We start from the raw sequence: 21,857 nt of genomic DNA, 5'->3' as shown, positions 1-21,857 counted from the left end.
TTTAATAATTGATGGACTTTAGGTTCATTTTTGCATGTTTTATTGGAGAACATGCAGGTTTGAAAAGTGTTCAGGTCCTGGCATTTTCCACACAGTGTCTTGAAGTGAAGCAGCTGAGTGTCGTCTTCACACTTTTGCTGGTTTGAGCTCTGTAGACCTGCACCACGTGATTTACAGAAGTAGGACATGTTCCTGGATCGACATCATATGTTGTTTCTGGAAATTCATTCTTTTCAGCCAATCATACTCAGAAGACATTTTTTATTGCTCAGAAGAGCAGGAGACTCCTTAAAATTCTGAGGCAAAGTAAAGATTGAACCAAATTAAACAGTTGTTGGCATAAAGTATATAGAGCTGTAAAATAAACGAGATCTTATGAAACTTTTGTAAGAGTCCAATTGAGATTACAAGGATCTAAGTAGAAAAATCGGAGTAGCAGGACATTAAACAAAAGTTAAAGTGGCCATTTGCTCTTGATTTCATCTCCTTTCTGTCTAGGAGAAACATCTTGAGATATTAAATAAATTTCATTTATGATTTTTCTAAGGGTAATAGAAATTTAACTTAATGTGAACCCTAACTATAATCCTAAAATCAGACGCCAACAATTGGTTGATAGGAATGTTGTTCCAGGTTGTATATGAAAGGACATAGATCCAGGAAAAGCTTGTTGGCCTTGCATTTCTATACTGCCATTTTCTGCAGCCCACTCAGCTATTTCAATCCCTAGTGAATCCTGCTGACCAGGGTCAGAAATTAACAATTCTAGGCATCATGGCAAAAAAGGGCAGAGAAAAAAAAAATCCTCAGATTCTTAAAAGGTTAGTTGACCCAAAAACGAAAATTATGTCATTAATTACTCACCCTCATGTCGTTCCACTCCCGTAAGACCTTCGTTCATCTTCGGAACACAAATTAAGATATTTTTGATAAAATCCGATGGCTCAGTGAGGCCTCCATTGCCAGCAAGATAATTAACACTTTCAAATGCCTAGAAAGTTACACGTGACTACAGTGGTTTAACCTTAATGTTATGAAGTGATGAGAATACTTTTCGCCACAAAAACTAAATAATGACTTTATTCAACAATATCTAGTGATGGGCGATTTCAAAACACTGCTTCATGAGTACTTAATGACAGAATTTTCATTTTTGGGTGAACTAACCCTTTAACCTTTGATAATGTATCCTATATTAATATTATAATGCTATTTTTTACTAATTAAATATTAAATATTTAAGATCTGGTTTACGTACTATTTAGGTCTGTCAAGTTTAGTATGCGTTTGAAGTATTTGACATACATAGATGGCGCACTCTGTGTTTTTATATGTAAAGAAATGTCCTTATAGAGGTAAAACAGCCCCTGAAAATCAGTTCCAAATATTGCCCCTGGTCATTTTTTTTTTTTTTTTTTGTCTGGTTGTGTGTTACTTACAACCAGAGAGACAACTGAGTAGAGGTAAAAATAATAAAATATATAACATAAAAAAGCTAGGCCTAATTATCTTTACTGTAGGCTGATCCTCAGGTTGCAGTGAATGTTGTGTAGCTGTCCATAGATGTAGTTTAGATGTTTAGTGAGATTCATGTTCAAAACTGTTGTATTCACCAGCCATTGTGTCTGTTCACATATCTGCATTCATTGATATTTTCTGGGTATTATGTCAGTAATTGTTCAGCTGGCTTTATAGGTCTACAGTTCTCTACTTTTATTGGCTTTGAAAATGTACTTGTGTTCTGGATAAAAAAACACCCGATGAATGTAAAATCTGCATCTGTCTGTTCTGTGTGCAGGAGTATGGAAGAGGTGGAGATTCCCAACATCAGTATCAGGATGTTCCGGCCCCTAACTAACCTCACTCACATGTGAGCATACTAAAACTATTTTTTAAAACTTAGATTGGTTGCTTTGTTTACTTTTTATGGCATCTTATTCTTTATATACAGTACTGTGCAAAAGTCTTAGGCACGTCAGTATTTTCACCCCCCAAAAAGGGTTTTAAGCCAGTTATTTATTTATCTTTTGCTGTAGTGTCAATAGGAAATATCAGTATGCACAAGGAGCCTGACAACAGCCGGTGCTCCACACTGAGATCTGATCTCACCATCATCAAATCTTTCTGTGATTACATGAAGAAACAGATGAAATCACTATGTTCCATACCTTCAAATTTGCTCTCAAATTCCTTGTACACCATAGTCTCTCATGAGTCAACACAAACACAACAAAAACCTCCATTAAGCCAGTAAGTCACACAACACACCCTCTGAGTGAGACAGAGGGTGAGAGAGCAGAGAGAGGTCTTACTCTTGAATGTAGGCTGGATGGTAGCTGTCGGTCGGAGGGTGAATGATTACTGCATTTGAAAAGCCAAGCCCGCTGGTAAACACAGCTCAACTTGAACTCTTGATCTTTTACAAGATTACGGTTCCTCTCTCTGCTTGAGAATTATCTTTAACTTTTCCTCCATAACATTTAATATCTCCAGAACAGATGTGTTCCCCTCCGGAGAAATGAAAATGAAATAAAAAAATCAGTAGAGTATAGGCCTTCAGAGAGATTTTTAAATGGAATGCCATCATTTCATTATGAGGAATGAGTCCCCTCCACACCAGCACTGAACAAAAAAGCCGCCGCCGCGTGCCAGGAGATGCTGTACTGAAGTAACTGCTGAACCTCATGCTGAACCTGTCTGCACTTTGATGTGGAGATGAGGTTTTTCATGATTGTTACTTTGCAGATATCAGCCGTGCTAAAAATTCACTTTTGATCTGAGACAGGCCCACTCTAGCAGACTGTGACATCAGTAGAAGGTTAGCTCTGCATTTTACAAAGCTGTTGATGAGTTTGATAAGGGCATAAATGTGAACAGAACTGTTTGTGAGTGTGCTGTAGTGAAACACATGTTTTAAGAACAGACAGAGGAACAGATACTCTGCTCAGGCTGGAGTGTTTGATTGTGCAGGAGGGTAAAGTGTTCATTTAGGGTGTAAGTATTGGGTTATGTTTTCTTAATGAATTCTGTAGGGATGCACCGATACCAATACCAGTATCGGTATCTGGCCCGATACCAAGCTCGTGTACTTGTACTCGTACTCGTAAAAATACCCCCGATACTAAGACCGATACCTCACGTGACAGAATTTTCCGTGCACAGAGACACCGGCGGCAGCAGCAGAAACAATTAAAAAACTTCAAAATTAATGATGACAACACACACATTGCGAACTGCATGCTTTCAATCACAATTCGTTATCGATTAGTGAAGGCGGGATAGGTGGAATCACGCTGAATGACACAGACCGGAAGCGCTCTCTCTCTCGCACGCACTCTCTCTTTATTGCGCGCGATCCCAGTTCTCTCAGACAGCGCGCGATCAGTTCTCCTTGCGTCTGAATGGTCAAATGTACACATAGTTGTCAAAATCGTGTGGAGTATCTCACTTAAATACAGTCGGTTAAGGCTTAAGATGACGTAAACATTTGGGTGAAAACAGGATATGTGTCAGTATCCATGAATTCGGTCTTAAAGGGACCGTAGCCTATATTTGTCATTTAATGTTAACAAAACAACAAAATATGTTAAATAAATGTATACATGGTAAACAAACCTACTGTATCTGAAAAACAAGTTTATTTAATTTGTATCTCTATAGTATTTGTTGTATTGTTTGTAATTTGTTTGTAAATTTCTTTTTATAATTATATATATGGTAATTATGCCCTTTGATGGTTATTGGACACTGTGAAATTTGTGTTCTTTAAGTTTGTGACAAGCACATAAAAATTATTACTTTTTTCCTTAGAGTAATAATGAAGAAGCTGTCCTGCATTCATTAGTCTCACTGTGTTGTGCTTGGAAAACTGCAACATCACAAAAAAAAAAAGAGAGAGAGAGAGAGAGAAATTAAATTATCTTTTATTATATATTCATTAATGAAGTATGCAGTTATGTGTAAAACAATTTTGCTTTTCTATTCTCTTTTTCTGTCATTTATGTGTTTGATTATTTCAGTTATTTTAAGCGTTTTGAATTCTGTGGATATTCTCCCAACGTGCGGAGCTGCAAGCCAAACACAGACGGAATCTCGTCCTTTGAGAATCTGCTAGCAAACATCATTCTGCGCGTGTTTGTCTGGGTCGTCGCCTTCATCATTTGCTTCGGAAACATCTTCGTCATCTGTCTGCGGTCCTGTATTGCTTCAGAAAATCAACATCACACCATGGCCATCAAATCCCTCTGCTGTAAGTCCATTATACTTCAAACATGAGTGTGACAAAAACAATATGCAGCATCCAACTCAACCCCAGTAAAACTCAAATGATCATTCAGTCAAAATCCATTTAATTCATTTAACAGTGATACACAAAAACTTGTGAACTCAATGTAGAACAGTCTGACTACATCAGATAAGAGTGACATTTCTACACATCCACAATACAATAAACTAAAACACTTCACTTTAAAAAAAAAAAAAAAAAAAAAAAAAACTTTAATCAACATGAAATGGCCTTCGCAACCCATTTTACTGTGTAATATTTTAGATTAACTTATTCAATGAGAAAAATGACGTAAGTTAAGACTCTATTTTATCCATAAAGAATTGATTGAATCATGAAAGTTGGTCTTTCTAGATCAGATTGAAGTCTGACCTGAATACGGTTAACATTATGCAATAGACTGCAAGATCTTGTTGATATCAACAGAAAGGAAGAGTTGTTTGGAAGCTGTGAAATTTATATTTTCATTAAATATTATTTTATACACTACTACATTTTAAAAGTTTGGGGTTGGTAAAAATTTTTTATACACACACACACACACACACCGATCAGGCATAACATGACCACTGACAGGTGAAGTGAATAACACTGATTATCTCTTCATCACAGCACTTGTTAGTGGGTGGGATATTTTAGGCAGCAAGTGAACATTTTGTCCTCAAAGTTGATGTGTTAGAAGCAGGAAAAATGGGCAAGCGATTTAAGCGAGTTTGACAAGGGCCAAATTGTGATGGCTAGACGACTGGGTCATCTCTGCAGCTCTTGTGGGGTGTTCCCGGTCTGCAGTGGTCAGTATCTATCAAAAGTGGTCCAAGAAAGGAACAGTGGTGAACCGGCGACAGGGTCATGGGCGGCCAAGGCTCATTGATGCACGTGGGGAGCCAAGGCTGGCCGATCCAACAGACAAGCTACTGTAGCTCAAATTGTTCAAGAAGTTAATGCTGGTTCTGATAGAAAGGTGTCAGAATACACAGTGCATCGCAGTTTGTTGCGTATGGAGCTGCATAGCCGCAGACCAGTCAGGGTGCCCATGCTGACCCCTGTCCACCACCAAAAGTGCCAACAGTGGGCACGTGAGCATCAGAACTGGACCACGGAGCAATGGAAGAAGGTGGCCTGGTCTGATGAATCACATTTTCTTTTACATCACGTGGATGGCCGGGTGCATGTGCGTCGCTTACCTAGGGAACACATGGCACCAGGATATGGGAAGAAGGCAAGCCGGCGGAGGCAGTGTGATGCTTTGGGCAATGTTCTGCTGGGAAACCTTGGGTCCTGCCATCCATGGGGATGTTACTTTGACACGTACCACCTACCTAAGCATTGTTGCAGACCATGTACATGGAAACAGCTCTATTGAAACGGTATTCCCTGGTGGCTGTGGCCTCTTTCAGCAGGATAATCTGCCCTTCCACAAAGCAAAAATGGTTCAAAACAATGAGTTTGAGGTTTTGACTTAGCCTCCAAATTCCCCAGATCTCAATCCAATCAAGCATCTGTGGGATGTGCTGAACTAACAAGTCGAATCCATGGAGGCCCCACCTCACAACTTACAGGACTTAAAGGATCTGCTGCTGACATCTTGGTGCCAGATAAAACAGCACACCTTCAGGGGTCTAGTGGAGTCCATGCCTCGATGGGTCAGGGCTGTTTTGGCAGCAAAAGGGGGACCAACACAATATTAGGAAGGTGGTCATAATGTTATGCCTGATCGGTGCGTGTATGTGTACACACACACACATATATAATATATATATATATATATATATATATATATACAGTCAAAACAGTAATATTGTTAAACATTACAAAATAAAACTGTTATCTATTTTTATACATTTTAAAAAGTAATTTATTCCTGTGATCAAAACTGAATTTTCAGCATCATTACTCCAGTCTTCAGTGTCACATGATCCTTCAGAAATCATTCTAATATGCTGATTTGAAAACTGTGATGCATATTATCAGGTTTATTTGACAAATAAAAAGTTCAGAAGAATGTTTTTTATTTGAATTTGATTATTTTTTAACTTATTTTATTTGGTTATTGTCACTTTTTATAAATTTAATGCATCCTTGCTGCATGTGCAACGTGACAGCCCCCAAAATAAAATAGTTTAAGCAAAATAATTAAAATGGGCACCAGACAGGATTAAGCCTGTCAAAAAAATTAATTACAGCAAGATGGCTCAAAGGAAAAACCTCTGGTTACATAAAACAATAATAACAACAGCTGTCTTTTCCCACAACAATGCTTTGATTGAATATAAAGCTATATAAAAGAGCTACAACCATGAGTAGTTAGGTATGTGTATTACTATAGTAAATATAGGGGTATACACGGTTTGATTTCGTGTTGACATGTATAATAATTTACTTATTTAAAGTGAATCAAAGTTCATAATGAAAAAGTTGTTTGTTTGCTTTCTGAAATGGCAGTGTGTGAGTGCAGGGTCTAATTTTGGAAGTTCACAGGCATCAGACAAACAGGCTTAAAGGGTCGTAGTTCCCTCTAATTGCAGCATTTACACACACGTGCCATTATACACACTCATAATTATACACATCAACACACAGCCCTGAAACTCACTAAATTATACATCTATGCAGTATCACAAGCTTTTAATAAACATCAAAACACACACACTCTTGTCTCCCTGCTGGGCAGATAAATAATTACAACAGTCTGCATCTTTATACACACACACAAACACACAAAGAGAGCTTGCTGACTTGTGTATGACCTTGCAATCAGCAGCAACACAATTCAGACCTGAACACACAGTATTACACACTGACAGAAATGGAAACTTTTATTAGAAAAGGTTGGATCAGAGTGCGATATCTAGAGCTGTTCAGCTGGGGATCAGAGTCTGAGGACTAATCTGTGTCGGAAAGAGATAGCAGACAGGGGGCTGAAAAGAGACTGATGGATGAACAGATGGCTGGATAGGTGCAGTTTTTTAACCCACATAGAGTTGAAAGGACCCGTCGCTCTCTTAAATTATCGAAACCTGCCGCTCACTCAGATGAGAGACATGCAGAGAGAGGGAAGAGTTTTAAGTTTCTCTAGACTTCCCACTGGGTGACATTGGCTGCAAGATGTTCAGCAGTTGGGGGGTTCTAGCTATCTCTGTAGGACTTACTTATTCAGTTGAGACTAGAATAACACTATTAATGCTTGCTTGCAAAAACCCATTCACAGTGTGTGAAATGCCTCATCTCGGAGGCCCTGATTTTGATGAATGAAAACAGAAGCAGGGAGAGACACCTGTGAGAGGAGGGAAGATGATTTGGACAAAGTGCAGTGAATGAAAGTGTGTGGGTGATTTGGTGTTTGTTAACTATTAGCTGAATCAGCTGCTCTGCAGGTTTCTAGGACACACAAATAGAGCGAACCACAAAAAGATTTCAGTTGGTTGCCAAGGCAACATTTTTTAATTTTCATTTAAGTTTTTCATCTAATATGTATATTTTATTTAAGCTTTATTTTAATTACCAAAAAGTTTAGTTTTAATTTCAAACAGTTAATGATAACAACACTGGAACTGATGTGCCGATTCATGAACGTGAATGGATGGATGGATGAAAGTTTAACAGACGGGCAAATGAATGAGGATGAATGGATTGATAGTTTGATGAACATATTTTAAATCATGTGTTTATCTCTGATAGGTGCAGACTGTCTAATGGGCGTGTATCTGCTTTTCATCGGTGCCTTTGATATCAAGTATTGCGGCGAGTACAACCGCCATGCTCAGATATGGATGGAAAGCCTGTCCTGCCAGCTGATTGGCTCTCTGGCCATGTTGTCCACAGAGGTATCCGTCATGATGTTGACCTACATGACAATAGAGAAGTACCTGTGCATCGTCTTCCCATTCCAGCATTACCGTGCTGGACGTAAACAGACACTCTGCTCACTGACCTTCATCTGGCTGCTAGGATTTATCATTGCCGTTATTCCCTTCTGGGATAAACAGACATTTGGGAATTTTTATGGGCGGAACGGAGTGTGTTTCCCACTTCATTCAGACCAGACAGAGAAACCTGGTGCCAGATGCTATTCTACAGCCATCTTTCTCGGTGAGAGCGGAGGGCACTGGAGTGTGCAAATTTTGCACTGTATGTTTGAGACCTAGATACGCCAGTGTGTGTGTGTGTGTTTGTGTCTTTCTCTGGATTTGACTCAGCTTTGCAGGATTATTTAACAATTTTCCTGAATTTCCCCAGAGATTCAACAATGCTGTTACAAAAAGCTTTAATAAAGTAAACTCAGAAAAAGATCCTCCCTGGTTGCACCTGCCACCAGTCAGTCACTGAACTCAGCAAAAAAAAACAATGTTCTTAATTACTGTTTTTCTCATTTTCTAACAAAAATACCTAAGAATCCTCAAACATGCTAAATTATGTAACAAGCCTGTTAAGGCCTGTTTTTGAATTAATAATGAGTAAGAAAGCATAATTCATAGTATATTGTCTGGAAAGTCTATTTTCTTATTATAAAAAATAATAAAAAAAAAAATAATAATAATAAAATATTGCTCCCCAAATAGATGTCTCATTTTGAGGATGTTACAGTAATTGTTTTTACTGTAAAAACACTAAGTCATGCAACACTGTACCAGTCCAAAGACAAAAGAAACAAAAAAATGTAAAACAAAATAATGTGCAGTATAAAAAGGCTAAATTGGTGAAACATCTTAAACACTTTATGTTACTGAAGATTTATGTATGTGTTTCTCTGTCAGGTCTGAATCTGCTGGCTTTCGTGATGATCGTATTCTCCTACTCCAGTATGTTTTACTCTGTCCAGAAAACGGCGAAGACAGCGCGGCAGACAGTATTTGATCGGGAGGTGACTATTGCAAAGCGATTTTTCTTCATTGTGTTCACTGATGCCATGTGCTGGATCCCCATCTTCCTCTTGAAGATACTATCACTGCTAAGAGTACACATTGCAGGTAAGCAAACACATGTGACTACCAGCTAATACGTTTGAGAGAACACACTGGCAGGTTATTATGAATATGTCTTAACTCATAATTGCTGTGACCGCAGTTTGGCTGTACATTAGCTAATGAGGCAACTCATTCATATTATATGGTGAAATAAGACTCGTGTATTCTAAATTGCTGCTTGGCTTGATTTCCAGTCAATAAAACTGCAATTCCCCTGATTTGTTCTTGTGGATCTGCATGTTCGATGGAGGATTTACAGAGCTTTAAAATCTGATCTGATGTCTGCTCCAGTAGATATTGATTTTACTTTCTTTCTTTTTTTCTTCCTTTTGCTTTGTGAACTTTGTCACATTGCACAATTGCATTTACACAACTACAACCGACAATTAAACGCATACATCCACAAAAAAATAATATTAAACACTGTCAGAAAAAACTGTACCTGTAGGTGTACAACAGCTTGTCATTGGGGCAATCCTCTTTAAAGGACAAACTGGTATATACCCCTAAAAGGTAAACTGGTACACTAGTGTATCTTTAGAGTGATACAGGTTAGCATATACCATATGGTATACAGCAGAAGTATATCAGATATATAATTTCAGATTATTTAAAGGCAGAATCGATCTTGTCTACTGGCATTTTGTTCATTAAATAAATTAAAAGAATATTATTTAATTGTATATTTTTTTAACTAGTATGGTGTCTTTTCTAGGGGAATTGAAGTTCTTAGGGTGTGTTCACGCTTGTCAGGTTTGGTTCAATTAAAACACACTGAGTATTGATTGTTGAGCAGCTGACTTTATCAAGACACAATGAGTCATTTTTAATTTTTTTCCCTTTATGCTGAATCCTTTAAGCTTGAATTTAGATATACAGTGCTCAGCGTAAATGAGTACACCCCCTTTGAAAAGTAACATTTTAAACAATATCTCAATGAACACATACAATTTCCATGTTGACAAGACTAAGTTTTATATAACACCTGTTTAACTTATATTATTAACCTTACTTTCATGTTATAACTTAGAGAACAAAATTTCCAGTTTTACTCAAATTAGGGTGATGCAAAAATGAGTACACCCCACTGAAAGTCTCTAGAGCAATGCTAAATTTTAGAATACAAATGTCTAATTTAACAAGAATTCAACCACAGGTGAGTCTTATTATTCATTACACAGGTGTCCAGCAGACAGTTGACTATAAAAGGGTGTTAAAACCCCTTCGCATTTCATGCTGTCAGCAATGGCACCACATGGAAGAGAAATGTCACAATTTCTTTACACCAGAAAGGTGAAGGCTACAAGAAGATCAGCAATGCTTTACTTAACAGTCAATATACTGTAGCAAAAGTGGTACAAAAAATTAAAAAAGATGGAAGTGCAACCATCTCACAGAGACGTCCAGGACATCCACGGAAGTTAACACCTGGACAGGAGCATCTTCTGATGAGAAGGGTTGAATAAAAACGGCATGCAAGTTCACTGCAGTTATCTAAAGAAGTAGAAAGCCAAACTGGGGTGACTATTTCCCGTGACACAATACGGCGTACACTGCAGAGGAATGGCATGCATGGGTGCCGTCCACAAAAGAAGCCTCTCCTAAAGCCCAGGCACAAAAAAGCCCGCTTAGAGTTTGCCAGGGCCCATGCTGACAAAGATGAATACTACTGGGACTCTACACTCTGGAGTGATGAGACCAAGATAAATGTTTTTGGAACTGATGGCTTCAAAACTGTATGGTGTCGCAAAGGTGAGGAATAGAAAGAAAAATGCATGGTGCCTACAGTGAAACATGGTGGTGGCAGTGTCCTTATGTGGGGCTGCATGAGTGCTGCTGGTGTCGGGGAGCTGCATTTCATTGATGGCATCATGAATTCACAGATGTACTGCTCTATACTGAAAGAGAAGCTGCTACCATCACTCCATGCCCTTGGTCGTTGTGCACTTTTCCAACATGACAATGACCCTAAACACACATCTAAGGCCACTGCTGGATTTCTGAAGAAGAACAGGGTGAAAGTGATTCAGTGGCTCCTGATCTGAACCCAATCAAACACCTATGGGGAATTCTGTTGAGCATCACTCTCCATCCAGCATCCAGTCTCTAAAAGAGGTCATTCTTGAAGAATGGAAAAAGATTACTAGATGTAGTAGTTTTTGTTGTGGGGTGTACTCATTTTTGCATCACCCTAATTTGAGTAAAACTGAAAAATGTGTAATCTAAGTTATATTATTAACCTTACTTTCATGTTTTAAGTTAAACAGATGTTATATTAAACTTAGTCTTGTCAACATTTTGGAAATTGTTTTTGTGTTCATTGAGATATTGTTCAAAATGTTACTTGTACTCATTTACACTGAGCACTGTAACTCCTTGTAAAAATCTGTTTACAATGTTCATTTACGAAACATGCGAGTGATGCCAGTAGCCAGTCTGAGCAAAGAGGCACATTTTGATTAGTAGATGGCTAAGGCGCTGAAACCCCGGGCACAGAGAGGATTAGACATTCAACCGCCATGAGCACGCATGAACACTTATCAGCTAGAATGGCTTTGCAGTTCTTCCCTTGGACAATACGGTTTAATCTGCACTTTCTTTTCCCTTTCTCTCTGTCTCCTCCAGGTACCATCATTCTGTGGGTGGTGATTTTTATCCTTCCAATAAACAGCGCCCTGAACCCCATCCTGTACACTATCACAACCAGCGCTTTTCAGCAGAGACTCAAACAGTGTCTGAAATATCGCTGCCAGCAGACTAACTGACACAAACACACACTATGCATAAGCACATGCTCTGAGATTAATATTCCATGTGGAATAAAATGTTAATAGATGACAGGATAATGACCACACACACACATACACACACAATGCTCTCATCCTCAGCACAAGCTAATAAGGCTTATAAGAGCCTGCAGGGGTGAAGAAATGAGAGCAAACACGACCACATTAACCAGCAGACCATCATAAACAATATGTACTTATGCAATTAATATGTAATACCAAGCCTTATTTGAAAAACAAAGAAATTACACGCAAACCTAAGAAACTTCAATACTGCCATACAGACCTGGAGCAGTGCATGCGTACGCAGGGAAAGCCAAACTCTGCGACTGTCAGAGGAACAGGCAGAAAAGAGTTCATGATGGACCCGGTGGGCTGAGGATTGGAACACTTCCGACTGATTTAATTGAATTTTTGTTTGCTTGTGTGGATGTGTAAGGAAAACAAAGAGGCAAAGACGGCAGTTGCATACTGTCAGGATAGAAAATGTCCAGAGAGACCAAAAAATATATGTGGAGAGAAAGGAATGGATATAGAAAAGATTTAACAATGAAAGATCACTCTAAAACCAATCATAGCACTTAATCCGTGAAAAATACAAAGAAATACAGATCATTATGGTGTTCACGTTGGTATGTCAAATGACAAATTTGTTCCAGATTGCTGTTATTAAGATTACATGACTATTATTGTGCGAGTCTATTATTTATGAAACTCACGGCTTTCATTTGTCTGCTGTAATTTGTCAGTTGTCTACAATATGTAAAATGAATGTAAAACCCAAATAATTCCAATGAATAAATTATAATTACTTCATTATATTTCATTACACAACACCTGTTTGGCAGCACTAACTCATTTTCCTTTGCTCTGAAATTTTATATCTCACCACAAAATTGGCTTTTACAGAATGTTTTTTAAGAAAGACTTAGGATAGTCTTATTACCAGAGAGCAGCTTTATTGCTTTGAATAAAGAAGTTCATTGATCTCCCTGGACCCCACAGTCTTACTAAAATATAATAGGCAACATTTGAAGTGGATCAAAAAAAGTTAATCAAAGTTGTTCTAAGAAGAAGGTTTTAGGACATCTTTGATTAAAGGTTTTGATCCACTTCAAATTATTGACTACTGTACATCCCAGGACAGTCATCTGTTTACTGAGCTGGACCCTTTACAGCTGAAGGTTTGGGGTTAGACTTTGTTTAGTCCCATAAAGTCTGACAACATAGTCTGGTCCAAATTTTAATGTATTCTGTTCAAAAACTGTTGCAGTTAAAAATGTAATTGTTTTTTGTATGCACTAGACCAGGGTTCTTCAATTCTGCTCCTGCGGGTTCACTGTCCTGAAGAGTTGAGCTCCAATTCTGATCAAACACACCTGAACAAGCTAATCAACATCTTCAGTATTACTTGAAAATTACAGACAGGTATGCAAGCTTGGGCTATAAACATGAAAACACTCTTGATGACCAGTCCATCGCCGGTTTAGCATACACACTCGTGCTTAAGGTCAATTGACTCTTTCCAATTCAGCTGTCCTGCATGTCTTTAAACTTGGGGAGAAATTTTACTTTACAAAGTGCCTTTAAACAAAAATCTGAATACCTTTCGAAGGTGTTATGCCACTAACCAGCAAATTATGGCAAATCCAGTGATTATTTCATCCTCAAAGGTGCCTGTTGCATCAAAATGGTGCCTTGTAAGCACACTTTTTTCCATGCAGAGAACTAAACCAGATACCATCCAATCAAAGTTGTGTGCTATATTCATCAGATCCTGGGGCATGCGGTGAGGCTATAGGCTTTGTTTTGATTTACCACCTATTATTTTCAACAGGTCCTCAAATCAGCGGATGAGGCTCATTTTAATAATGTATATACTGACCATACTGACCTCAGATCGATTCAAATGCAACCATTATAATGCTGTGTCAGTAACAGCCAATGCTAAATTTGATCCAGTTACAAATATGTGACCAAGCAGGGTCAGCTCTCATTGATTCAGGTATAGTCTGATTTAACAAACAGAATGTTAAAAGAAATCTTTTCAAACAGGCCTGAAATGTGGCCTCCATGATTTTTTTCAATCACCTGAGCCAGCCAAGCTATCAGACAATCTATTTATCTAATCGATACAACAGATGAGGCACAATCAAGACTGAAAAGAGAAAAGGACAGGGTGTGGGAGAGAGAATGAGAGTGAGAACATTGCAGTAAATTAAAACAAACCTCATTTGTGACCATGTGAATAAAACTTGCAGAATGCATTTATGCAACCTGCCACATCAACTGCTACAACCAATTTTTCAAAGGGAGTCAAATGAATCTATTTTTTTTTTTTCCTTCTCTGTGTTACATTGTATTCTATAGCAGGCGATACCACAAAGGGAGCACAAAAGAACAAGGAAATAAATTGCTCTCTAAAAGACCACTAGCCTGTGAAAGGCTTCAAGCCAAGCTGCTCGAAAGAACAGGAAACCATTTCAGTTTCTATGCAGGTGATCAACAGGACCTTACATTATATTTTTCTATAATTTAGCATATACTTTGATATCCAAAGTCATTTTGAAATGGGAAACCCTCACCTGGGGCATCCTGGGTTCACTGTAAGTGCCTGCAGTTCAAGTAGACAATGGTCCTAGGTATCTTGTTAAATGGATTTTTAGATATTGTTACTGTTAAGAAAAATTACCGCTTTGTTTAAAAAAAAAAAAAAAAAAAAAAAAAACTTTTCTCAACCAGTCAGAGAAAAATGAAGAACAATGTATGTAAAAAGAAATCCTTCTCTGTTTATGATCTACAAACTGATGATAGGTTGAATAAAAAGATTTCTTAAAGTTGACTTTGGTTGTAGCAAAGCCATTAAAAAAAGCATGTTGCAACAAGCACACTTGCTGGTAAATTGATAAATCACTGCATTTTGTAATATTTTAACACCTCATGAATCTAGTCAGCAGTGGTATTTTATGTAGCCAGCTTTAGTTAATGTTTATCATTAGATAAAAATAGAATAGCAAGTTAAATTCTAATAGCATACAATTTTTAGTTATTTTGTCACTGTCCTTCAGCATATTGGATTTGAAATTAAACAATAATTAGGAGTTTAAAAGACTTTAATCTTTAGTATAAGGGAATTATTTGTTCATCAAATTCAAAGAATCTGCAAACAAATAATAAATATGACAATCTTATTTACATGTATAGGAACTTGTGCAACAAATAATAGACCTCTAAAAATGGCAGTCTGTCAAATTACTACAATTACTAGTATGGAAGTAAAATAATGACAAATGTATTTGAAACAAACAAAAGCATGTTTAATTGCACTAATTGAAAAATAATTCCATTGCATTAACAGTGCTTGCATTTGAATGCATTGTATTTTCAGGGCTTGAATTTTTAGGGTCTGAAATTCAACATGGTTGAATATTTAAGCTGTGAATATTTCCATTCAAAAGTTTTCACACGTTTTCATTATTAAAAATTCAGTAATCCATATTCGACTTCCAGACTTCACTGCCAAAATATTCAGTCTGTTTAAAAATATCACCAATCTATTATATTCGACAAGCAATTTTCGCCCATTTCATTTTGCTTTAAAAATTCTCTTCCACAAATTTAGTGGTTCAAATTCAGCAGAATATTCAACATTGCACATCTGGGAACTGCAGTAATAGCAGTACAGTACAGATGCATAATCTGTTGTAAATTGGCTCACCAGACTTACATTCATATTCTGAGTGCATTTGCTTGCCTATATATAGTGTACATCATCAGTAAAGTGTACACTGAGTTTGGTCTTTTTAAATCACTGTATTAGTCCATTAAGCGTTTTTCACGTTAAGTGTCGCCATGGAATCCTGGTGTATGAGAGCAACCCCAGTATTACAGCACAGCGTCACACAAGACGTGATATAAGTTATGTTAAGGAAACTAAGCAACCGAGAACAATATAGCGCATAGAGCAGAATAAGCGCACATATCCAGTCCGCAGAGGGGAATGGTGCAGCAAACGAGACACCGAGTGACCTTTCCGGTATTTACTGGCTACTTGAGGCAAGTATACGGGAGGACACTGGCTCCACATGAAGGCTATAAAACCTAGCAAACGTGTTCGGTGTTGTCTAGCCCACAGCTCTATATATATCTGCCAGCGAGGTGCCGTGGTAGAGTAAGGTCTCCACCGGAGGGGGGGCGGCACGCCTTGGGTTTGGTACGCCAAGACGATGGCATCCATTATCCAGTGGGCCAACCTCTGCTTGGAGACAGCCTGTCCCTTCTGCTGGCCTCCGTAACAGATGAAGATCTGCTCTGAGGTCATGCCTGTTGTATGTGGCACCCTAGCCGGTGATGGAGGCATCCGTAGAAACAAGAACATGCCTTGACACCTGTACTAGGGGAACTCCTGCCTGTAAAAATGCAGGATCTGACCACGGGCTGAAGGTTTGGCGACAGGCCGAAGTGATTGTCACTTAGTGCATGCCGCATTGCCACACCCATCTCGGGACCCGAAGCCCCAGCTGGCTGAGGTAAATGAGCACCATTTCTGTGCCGAGGGAGAATCGAGACAAGATTGGCCGTAACCCACCACCTTTCTTGTATACACTGAAGTTGGGCTGTAGAACCTTGACTTCATATTGGCTAGAGGGACTGGCTCTATCATGTCCTTCGGTAGTAGGACTGTGATTTCTACCAGTAAGGAGCAGGAACATCGCTGGTCAGCACGGAGGTGAACTGGATGCCCCTGAACTTGGCGCTAGGCAAACTGAATCGCATAGCTGAGTCTGATGGTCCGAATGAGCCAGCGAGATGGGCTGGGGAGCACTAGCCGGGCTCCCAGAGGCCGTGCAAGTGGGACCAGAAGAACCACAGATGTACCCACAATGGGGCAGCGTGGTGAAGCACAGGGACCCAACTCAGAAGGCATGGGTGGGGTGGGGTGGGGACCCATCTCTGGGTCGCCCATCTCAAGGCCTCTTGCTCTTGCCGCTCTGTTTGGTGGAGGCTTGGACGGGTGCAGCCATCTTCCTGTGGCCAACTTCCCACTGTTGCCTAGGTGGAGGCTGCTGCTGAGGCTGTGAGGGGATGGAAGAAGCCCAGAGCTTTGCCCAGCAGTTCTTAGCTGTGAGCTGGGAGATAGGGGAGTCGAGAAAACAATATTTGTAGGTCTCCTGCAAATCCACCAGGTTCAGCCAGAGATGGCGTTCCTGGACCACTAGTATGGCCATCGTCTGACCAAGGGAGTGTGCAGTGACTTTCATCACTTGGCCGTGAGAACGGATAAGAACTTACAGACCTTGGATGGGAGACATGGGTTACCTCTCCAGGGGGCAACGCTCTTTGGACATGTACCCCTTGGCTGCCCCACCATCAAGGGTAGTGATGGAGGAGGTGGTACCAGACCGGTTTTGGGCAGAGAAAGGTGCTGTCCATGATCTAGTAAAAATTCTTATGCACTTCCAGAAAGAATGGCACTGGGGCAAAGGTCTGAGAACCAGCCCCGGCCGCCCCGAGATACCAATCGTCCAACCTCAAGGGTTCGGGACACGGTGGAGGTCTCCACTCGAGCCTGACCCTCTCTGCGATGGCAATGCTACTCTCCCCAAAGAGTGTAACGCAGCCGAGTCTTCATCCCCGGAGGACTCCAGCTCACCCTCCAATGCCACGATCGACATCTAATTGTCCGGAGGAGCCCCTAATGAAGCGGTTGGTCCCCCATGAGAAGGACCAGTGCGCTCAACAGCTAGCGGTGTGCAAGACGAGTGGGGGGCCCAGAGAGATTGACTCGGAAGGTTAGCCCCCACTGTGATCCTCAGGTCACTCTGGCTATTCACCAATTAACCCTCTTCTGATGCCCAGAAGAGGATCTAGATCAGGCATAGGTAAGGGGACTCCACCTCTTTTGAGGTATCATAGTCTCGACCGTAACACCATGATGGTCATCTTCCTGCAGTGGGAGCATGACTCGTCCACGAAAGCAACCTCAGCGTGTTTGATGCCCAGGCACGAGAGGCAATGATTGTGACTGTCATCCGGCGCCAGGTAACGACTGCATCCAGAAACACATGGGTAGAATGACATCTTTACAAAGACGCAATGTCATACCCGTGTTTAGCTCTTTTAGGGAAAAAAATCTTTTAAGTGCTGAAGCGCACAGGGGAAATAGCCGCTGCACAACTAGCAGGGAACTAGCAGCCTGCTGTTTGCGCACAGCTCTTTTAGGCTGTATTAAACAGCAGAAAACGTGCTCTGGAAGATCGTGACCACCGCTGCAGCGCCGTCACACCAACATCAGAAATGAAGAGGCTTCTTCGCGAATAGCACTCACAGACACTCGTAGAACACTCTTCAGTGATTGCAGTGACAGAGCAGAACAGTTGAACCACTCGGCTCCAAAGCGAAAAGCTGAATGTGCGTTGCTTCCGCTTTTATACCCGTGCTGCGAGGCGGAGCATGCGATGCAAATCTCGCACGCCAATGTGCATTGGCTTGTTTAGTTTACACTTGAAGGTGATGGGGCTCTCAGGCAAGATCCCAATTCGTCAGTACGTTCCGACATGACATCATACGTGACCGACAGAAAGGGAACGGACTGATATCAGACAGTTATTTTAGTGATAACTATCAGGGAATATCAATTTTGGTGTAAAATTCCATTTATAAAAAAACACTTACAGCACCTGTAATGATAGGCTATAAGGTAATAATAATAAAAAGAAATTGACAGATGTCTCTTAAATGTCTCTGACATTTGAAACAAACTGAATTTCTTTTAACTAACCCAACCCATTGTCTAACATATTTTCTGACCTATTCAAAAACAATTTACTCTCATGCAACATTAAAAGGTGCTCAGGAACGGTCTCCTTTTTGTCCACCAGTACAACATAATTGGCCAATTTTAGACACTTTAATAATTAACGAGGCAAAAATAAGGAGCACTTTATCTCCCTAGAGAAATGACAGCTCACAAGGAGTTTTCACTGCGACAGGGCTGACTGTCAGCCCACAGACTGTGACTCAGAATCAGTAATTACTCTGAATCAATCAAACTAATTTGGAATAAATACTGTAGAAAAGCAGCTTGGTTAATGGGAGTTCTTCATCACCAGCTGTAAAATACATTTACCGACATGTTTGCCAACCAAACCGGTGTCCTTAAATGTCCAACAACACCTTGTGCTAGTAGGACACCAATGCGGTTTAAATGGATTGCTGCTCACTGCAAGACACCTGTTAGTTGAATTAAATTCTGTTTTTAGGCTTAGCACTGTCTGTATAAAAGCCAAAATAGACACTGCCAATTTTTTTGGAACTATTCCTTTATTCTCATTGCACGAGAGGCTAAGTTGGCACGATACACAAGAGAGTATGATTGAAAATGACAACCAAATCAACAACATTATTCAAAAATGACACGTGTTTAACACTGAATAATCATTCAAAAAAGGGAAGACTTGAAACAAATTAAACATTGTGGGTAAATAGTCCTGTACATTAGAAAAAGTCAAAGCACATATAACCACACTGTGGCACTTGGAACCATTTCACTTTGAGGCAGAACACTTAAAACAACATGTATACATGCAGTTACAATTTTAAATAAATAAAATACTGATATTACATAATGCCCTGGGTGAAACAGCACAGATTTAATGACAATTATAAGACAAAAGACAGACACATACGCAAGTTTCTCTTTAGTTGCTCAAAGGCACTTAGGCAGTTAGGACGATATAACAGATAATGACTTATAATAATAACAGATAAGAACAATAATAAGAAATAGAATCATCATCGTATAAAAAAAAAAATTTATCTTTACCTTTAGGGGAGATTAAAATTGTAAATATAAAAAAGTAAAGCTGTATTAAGAAAGTCTCTTGAATATCATTCCCATGGATTCCATGCTGACGTTAAGTTATTAAAACTTCACAAATGAAGTTTGCCACATGCCAATGGCTCACGCAAATAAATTAAAAAAGGGGGTGATGGAAAAAGGAAGAAAGGGATTGAGGTCACAAAAATAACCAATGTAGAACACTGTCAGACTGATTCAATTTGGCCTGCATACATCAGATTATCATGTACTGTGTCAGTGGAGAAGGTGTCACATTTGCTCAACAGCACCTCTCAAACATGTTCGGAGTCTTTATGGTGTCTGTCATGTTGGAATGATGATGTACAGAATGCAGAGTACACAGGGAGCTTGTAAGAGCAGATCCTGTGTCATATGATGTTATGAATGTTTGGTGATTGGCTGCTTCTCTTTGCCAACTGGTCATTATCATTGCCACATGACAAAATTCCTGTGCAAGTCAAAAAGCAACACTTGTTTACATTTACCCTGAGAATGAATGAAGGGTCTGACAGACCACACTGGATTATCAGACAAAGATTTTAAGGCATAACAGATGTCTATCGAGACACACTGCTTAACACAAAGTGATATAAACAATTACACAAACAAAACACATACAAGATTAGATGCAATATCAACAGTATGATTGTGAGCTTGAGCTTTTTCACATTAATCATCCACGGCTTTTAAAACCACAGTGGGTTTATTTTTTTTGCATAGTTCAACTACTATTCTACACAGTACTCTGTTCTTTGTCATTCATTCCCAGTTTAAAACATTCTCCACTCTTCTTACTTTCCACCTTCAGACTTGCACAGCCATCCTTGTTTTACACCTGCACTCTCATAAATCTCATTCTTTCTCATACAAAATAGTCTTAGATTTAACCCAAGTGGGTTCAGAGTTTGGTTTCAGGTCCTCGTGCTGTTAGAACTGGGAAAGAACTGCGTATTCTGGCAAGCTCCATCGCGCACAGATGGCCGAACACTTTATTATACCAATCAGGAGAGCGCCCCCTGTGGGACAGAAATACAAAAGATTAAAATTCATGATGACCTTTAATTAATATTATTGTAAACACAAGCATGCTATTTTTGTTCAGTGGATTGTGGAGAATCAAAAAACACATGTAGTCATGTGCCTGAGAGGTAGCAAATCATTCGTAAAACCTGTGTCTTACCGTAGATCAGCCCTGCAGTAGTGTGTAAGCCGGGACCGCCCCATTCCACTTGGCTCAATAAAGATGCGTGATGTCAGAAGCACAGCCCGTAACCCTGCCTCCACCTGGATGTTCTCATGGTCCACAGAGGAGGACACAAGAACGCACACCCCCTTTGGAAGATCATTACTCCAACGTCTGCAACATAAAATACTACGTTTACCAGGAAGCCAGGGCCCACTAGGAGACATTAGCAAACAGTACAAGAGGGCCCCAAAAAAGATTGAAATGAATATTTAAAAACATATTTATATTTTTTAAATATTTAAATTAAAAAATATTAAATTCAGTTAAATATTTAAATTATTATATATATTGAAATTCTAATAAAAATTTAAATGCTAAAGGCAGAAAATTAAGAAATACATTTCTCATTATTTTAGAATAATAAAAATAATAAAACAAAAATATGCATTTTCCCCCCTCAATAATAATTTTTAATTGAAGGACATACCGTTCTTGAAACTTCTGAAACCACAAAATGAATTGTGGTCAATTTGTTTATTTCAATATTCTATAAACAAATCTGACAAACTACTGTTATAACTACCACAGAAATACTAGAAATCTATAGAAATACCAGAGAGCCTTTATCAGGGAGTCTTTGAATATTATGTTGGATAACAAGTGGCTTTATATACACACACACATAATACACACCCACACACACTTAAATATTTCACACAAGTAGCTAAAGAGTATCCACCATATTTTTCGGAAGTCTCGCACATTCACAGAAAAC

The 21,857-nt window shown here is 39.2% G+C and overlaps 2 protein-coding genes across 5 annotated transcripts in view; one reads left to right on the top strand and one right to left on the bottom strand.

Annotated features, from left to right (window-relative positions):
• Nucleotides 1–12,869, top strand: part of rxfp2l (relaxin family peptide receptor 2, like) — a 38,422-nt gene extending 25,553 nt beyond the window's left edge. For both annotated transcript variants that reach the window (XM_051895542.1, XM_051895543.1), the window contains exons 14-18: nucleotides 1,799–1,870; nucleotides 4,020–4,249; nucleotides 7,964–8,374; nucleotides 9,040–9,252; nucleotides 11,875–12,869. In XM_051895542.1, the coding sequence (XP_051751502.1) occupies nucleotides 1,799–1,870; nucleotides 4,020–4,249; nucleotides 7,964–8,374; nucleotides 9,040–9,252; nucleotides 11,875–12,014 (1,066 nt within the window). In that variant the 3' untranslated portion in view covers nucleotides 12,015–12,869. The remainder of the gene's footprint in view (nucleotides 1–1,798; nucleotides 1,871–4,019; nucleotides 4,250–7,963; nucleotides 8,375–9,039; nucleotides 9,253–11,874) is intronic.
• Nucleotides 12,870–19,339: 6,470 nt separating this feature from the next.
• stard8 (StAR-related lipid transfer (START) domain containing 8) overlaps nucleotides 19,340–21,857 on the bottom strand; it is a 63,452-nt gene continuing 60,934 nt past the window's right edge. For all 3 annotated transcript variants that reach the window (XM_051892924.1, XM_051892923.1, XM_051892925.1), the window contains 2 exons: nucleotides 21,077–21,253; nucleotides 19,340–20,912 (listed from right to left, as the gene is read on the bottom strand). In XM_051892924.1, the coding sequence (XP_051748884.1) occupies nucleotides 20,795–20,912; nucleotides 21,077–21,253 (295 nt within the window). In that variant the 3' untranslated portion in view covers nucleotides 19,340–20,794. The remainder of the gene's footprint in view (nucleotides 20,913–21,076; nucleotides 21,254–21,857) is intronic.

The sequence above is a fragment of the Ctenopharyngodon idella genome, chromosome 5 (genome assembly GCF_019924925.1).
Source record: "Ctenopharyngodon idella isolate HZGC_01 chromosome 5, HZGC01, whole genome shotgun sequence".
Taxonomy (NCBI): domain Eukaryota; kingdom Metazoa; phylum Chordata; class Actinopteri; order Cypriniformes; family Xenocyprididae; genus Ctenopharyngodon; species Ctenopharyngodon idella.
The sequence above is the reverse complement of the archived record's forward strand: the minus strand, read 5'-3'. Positions and strand labels throughout refer to the sequence as shown.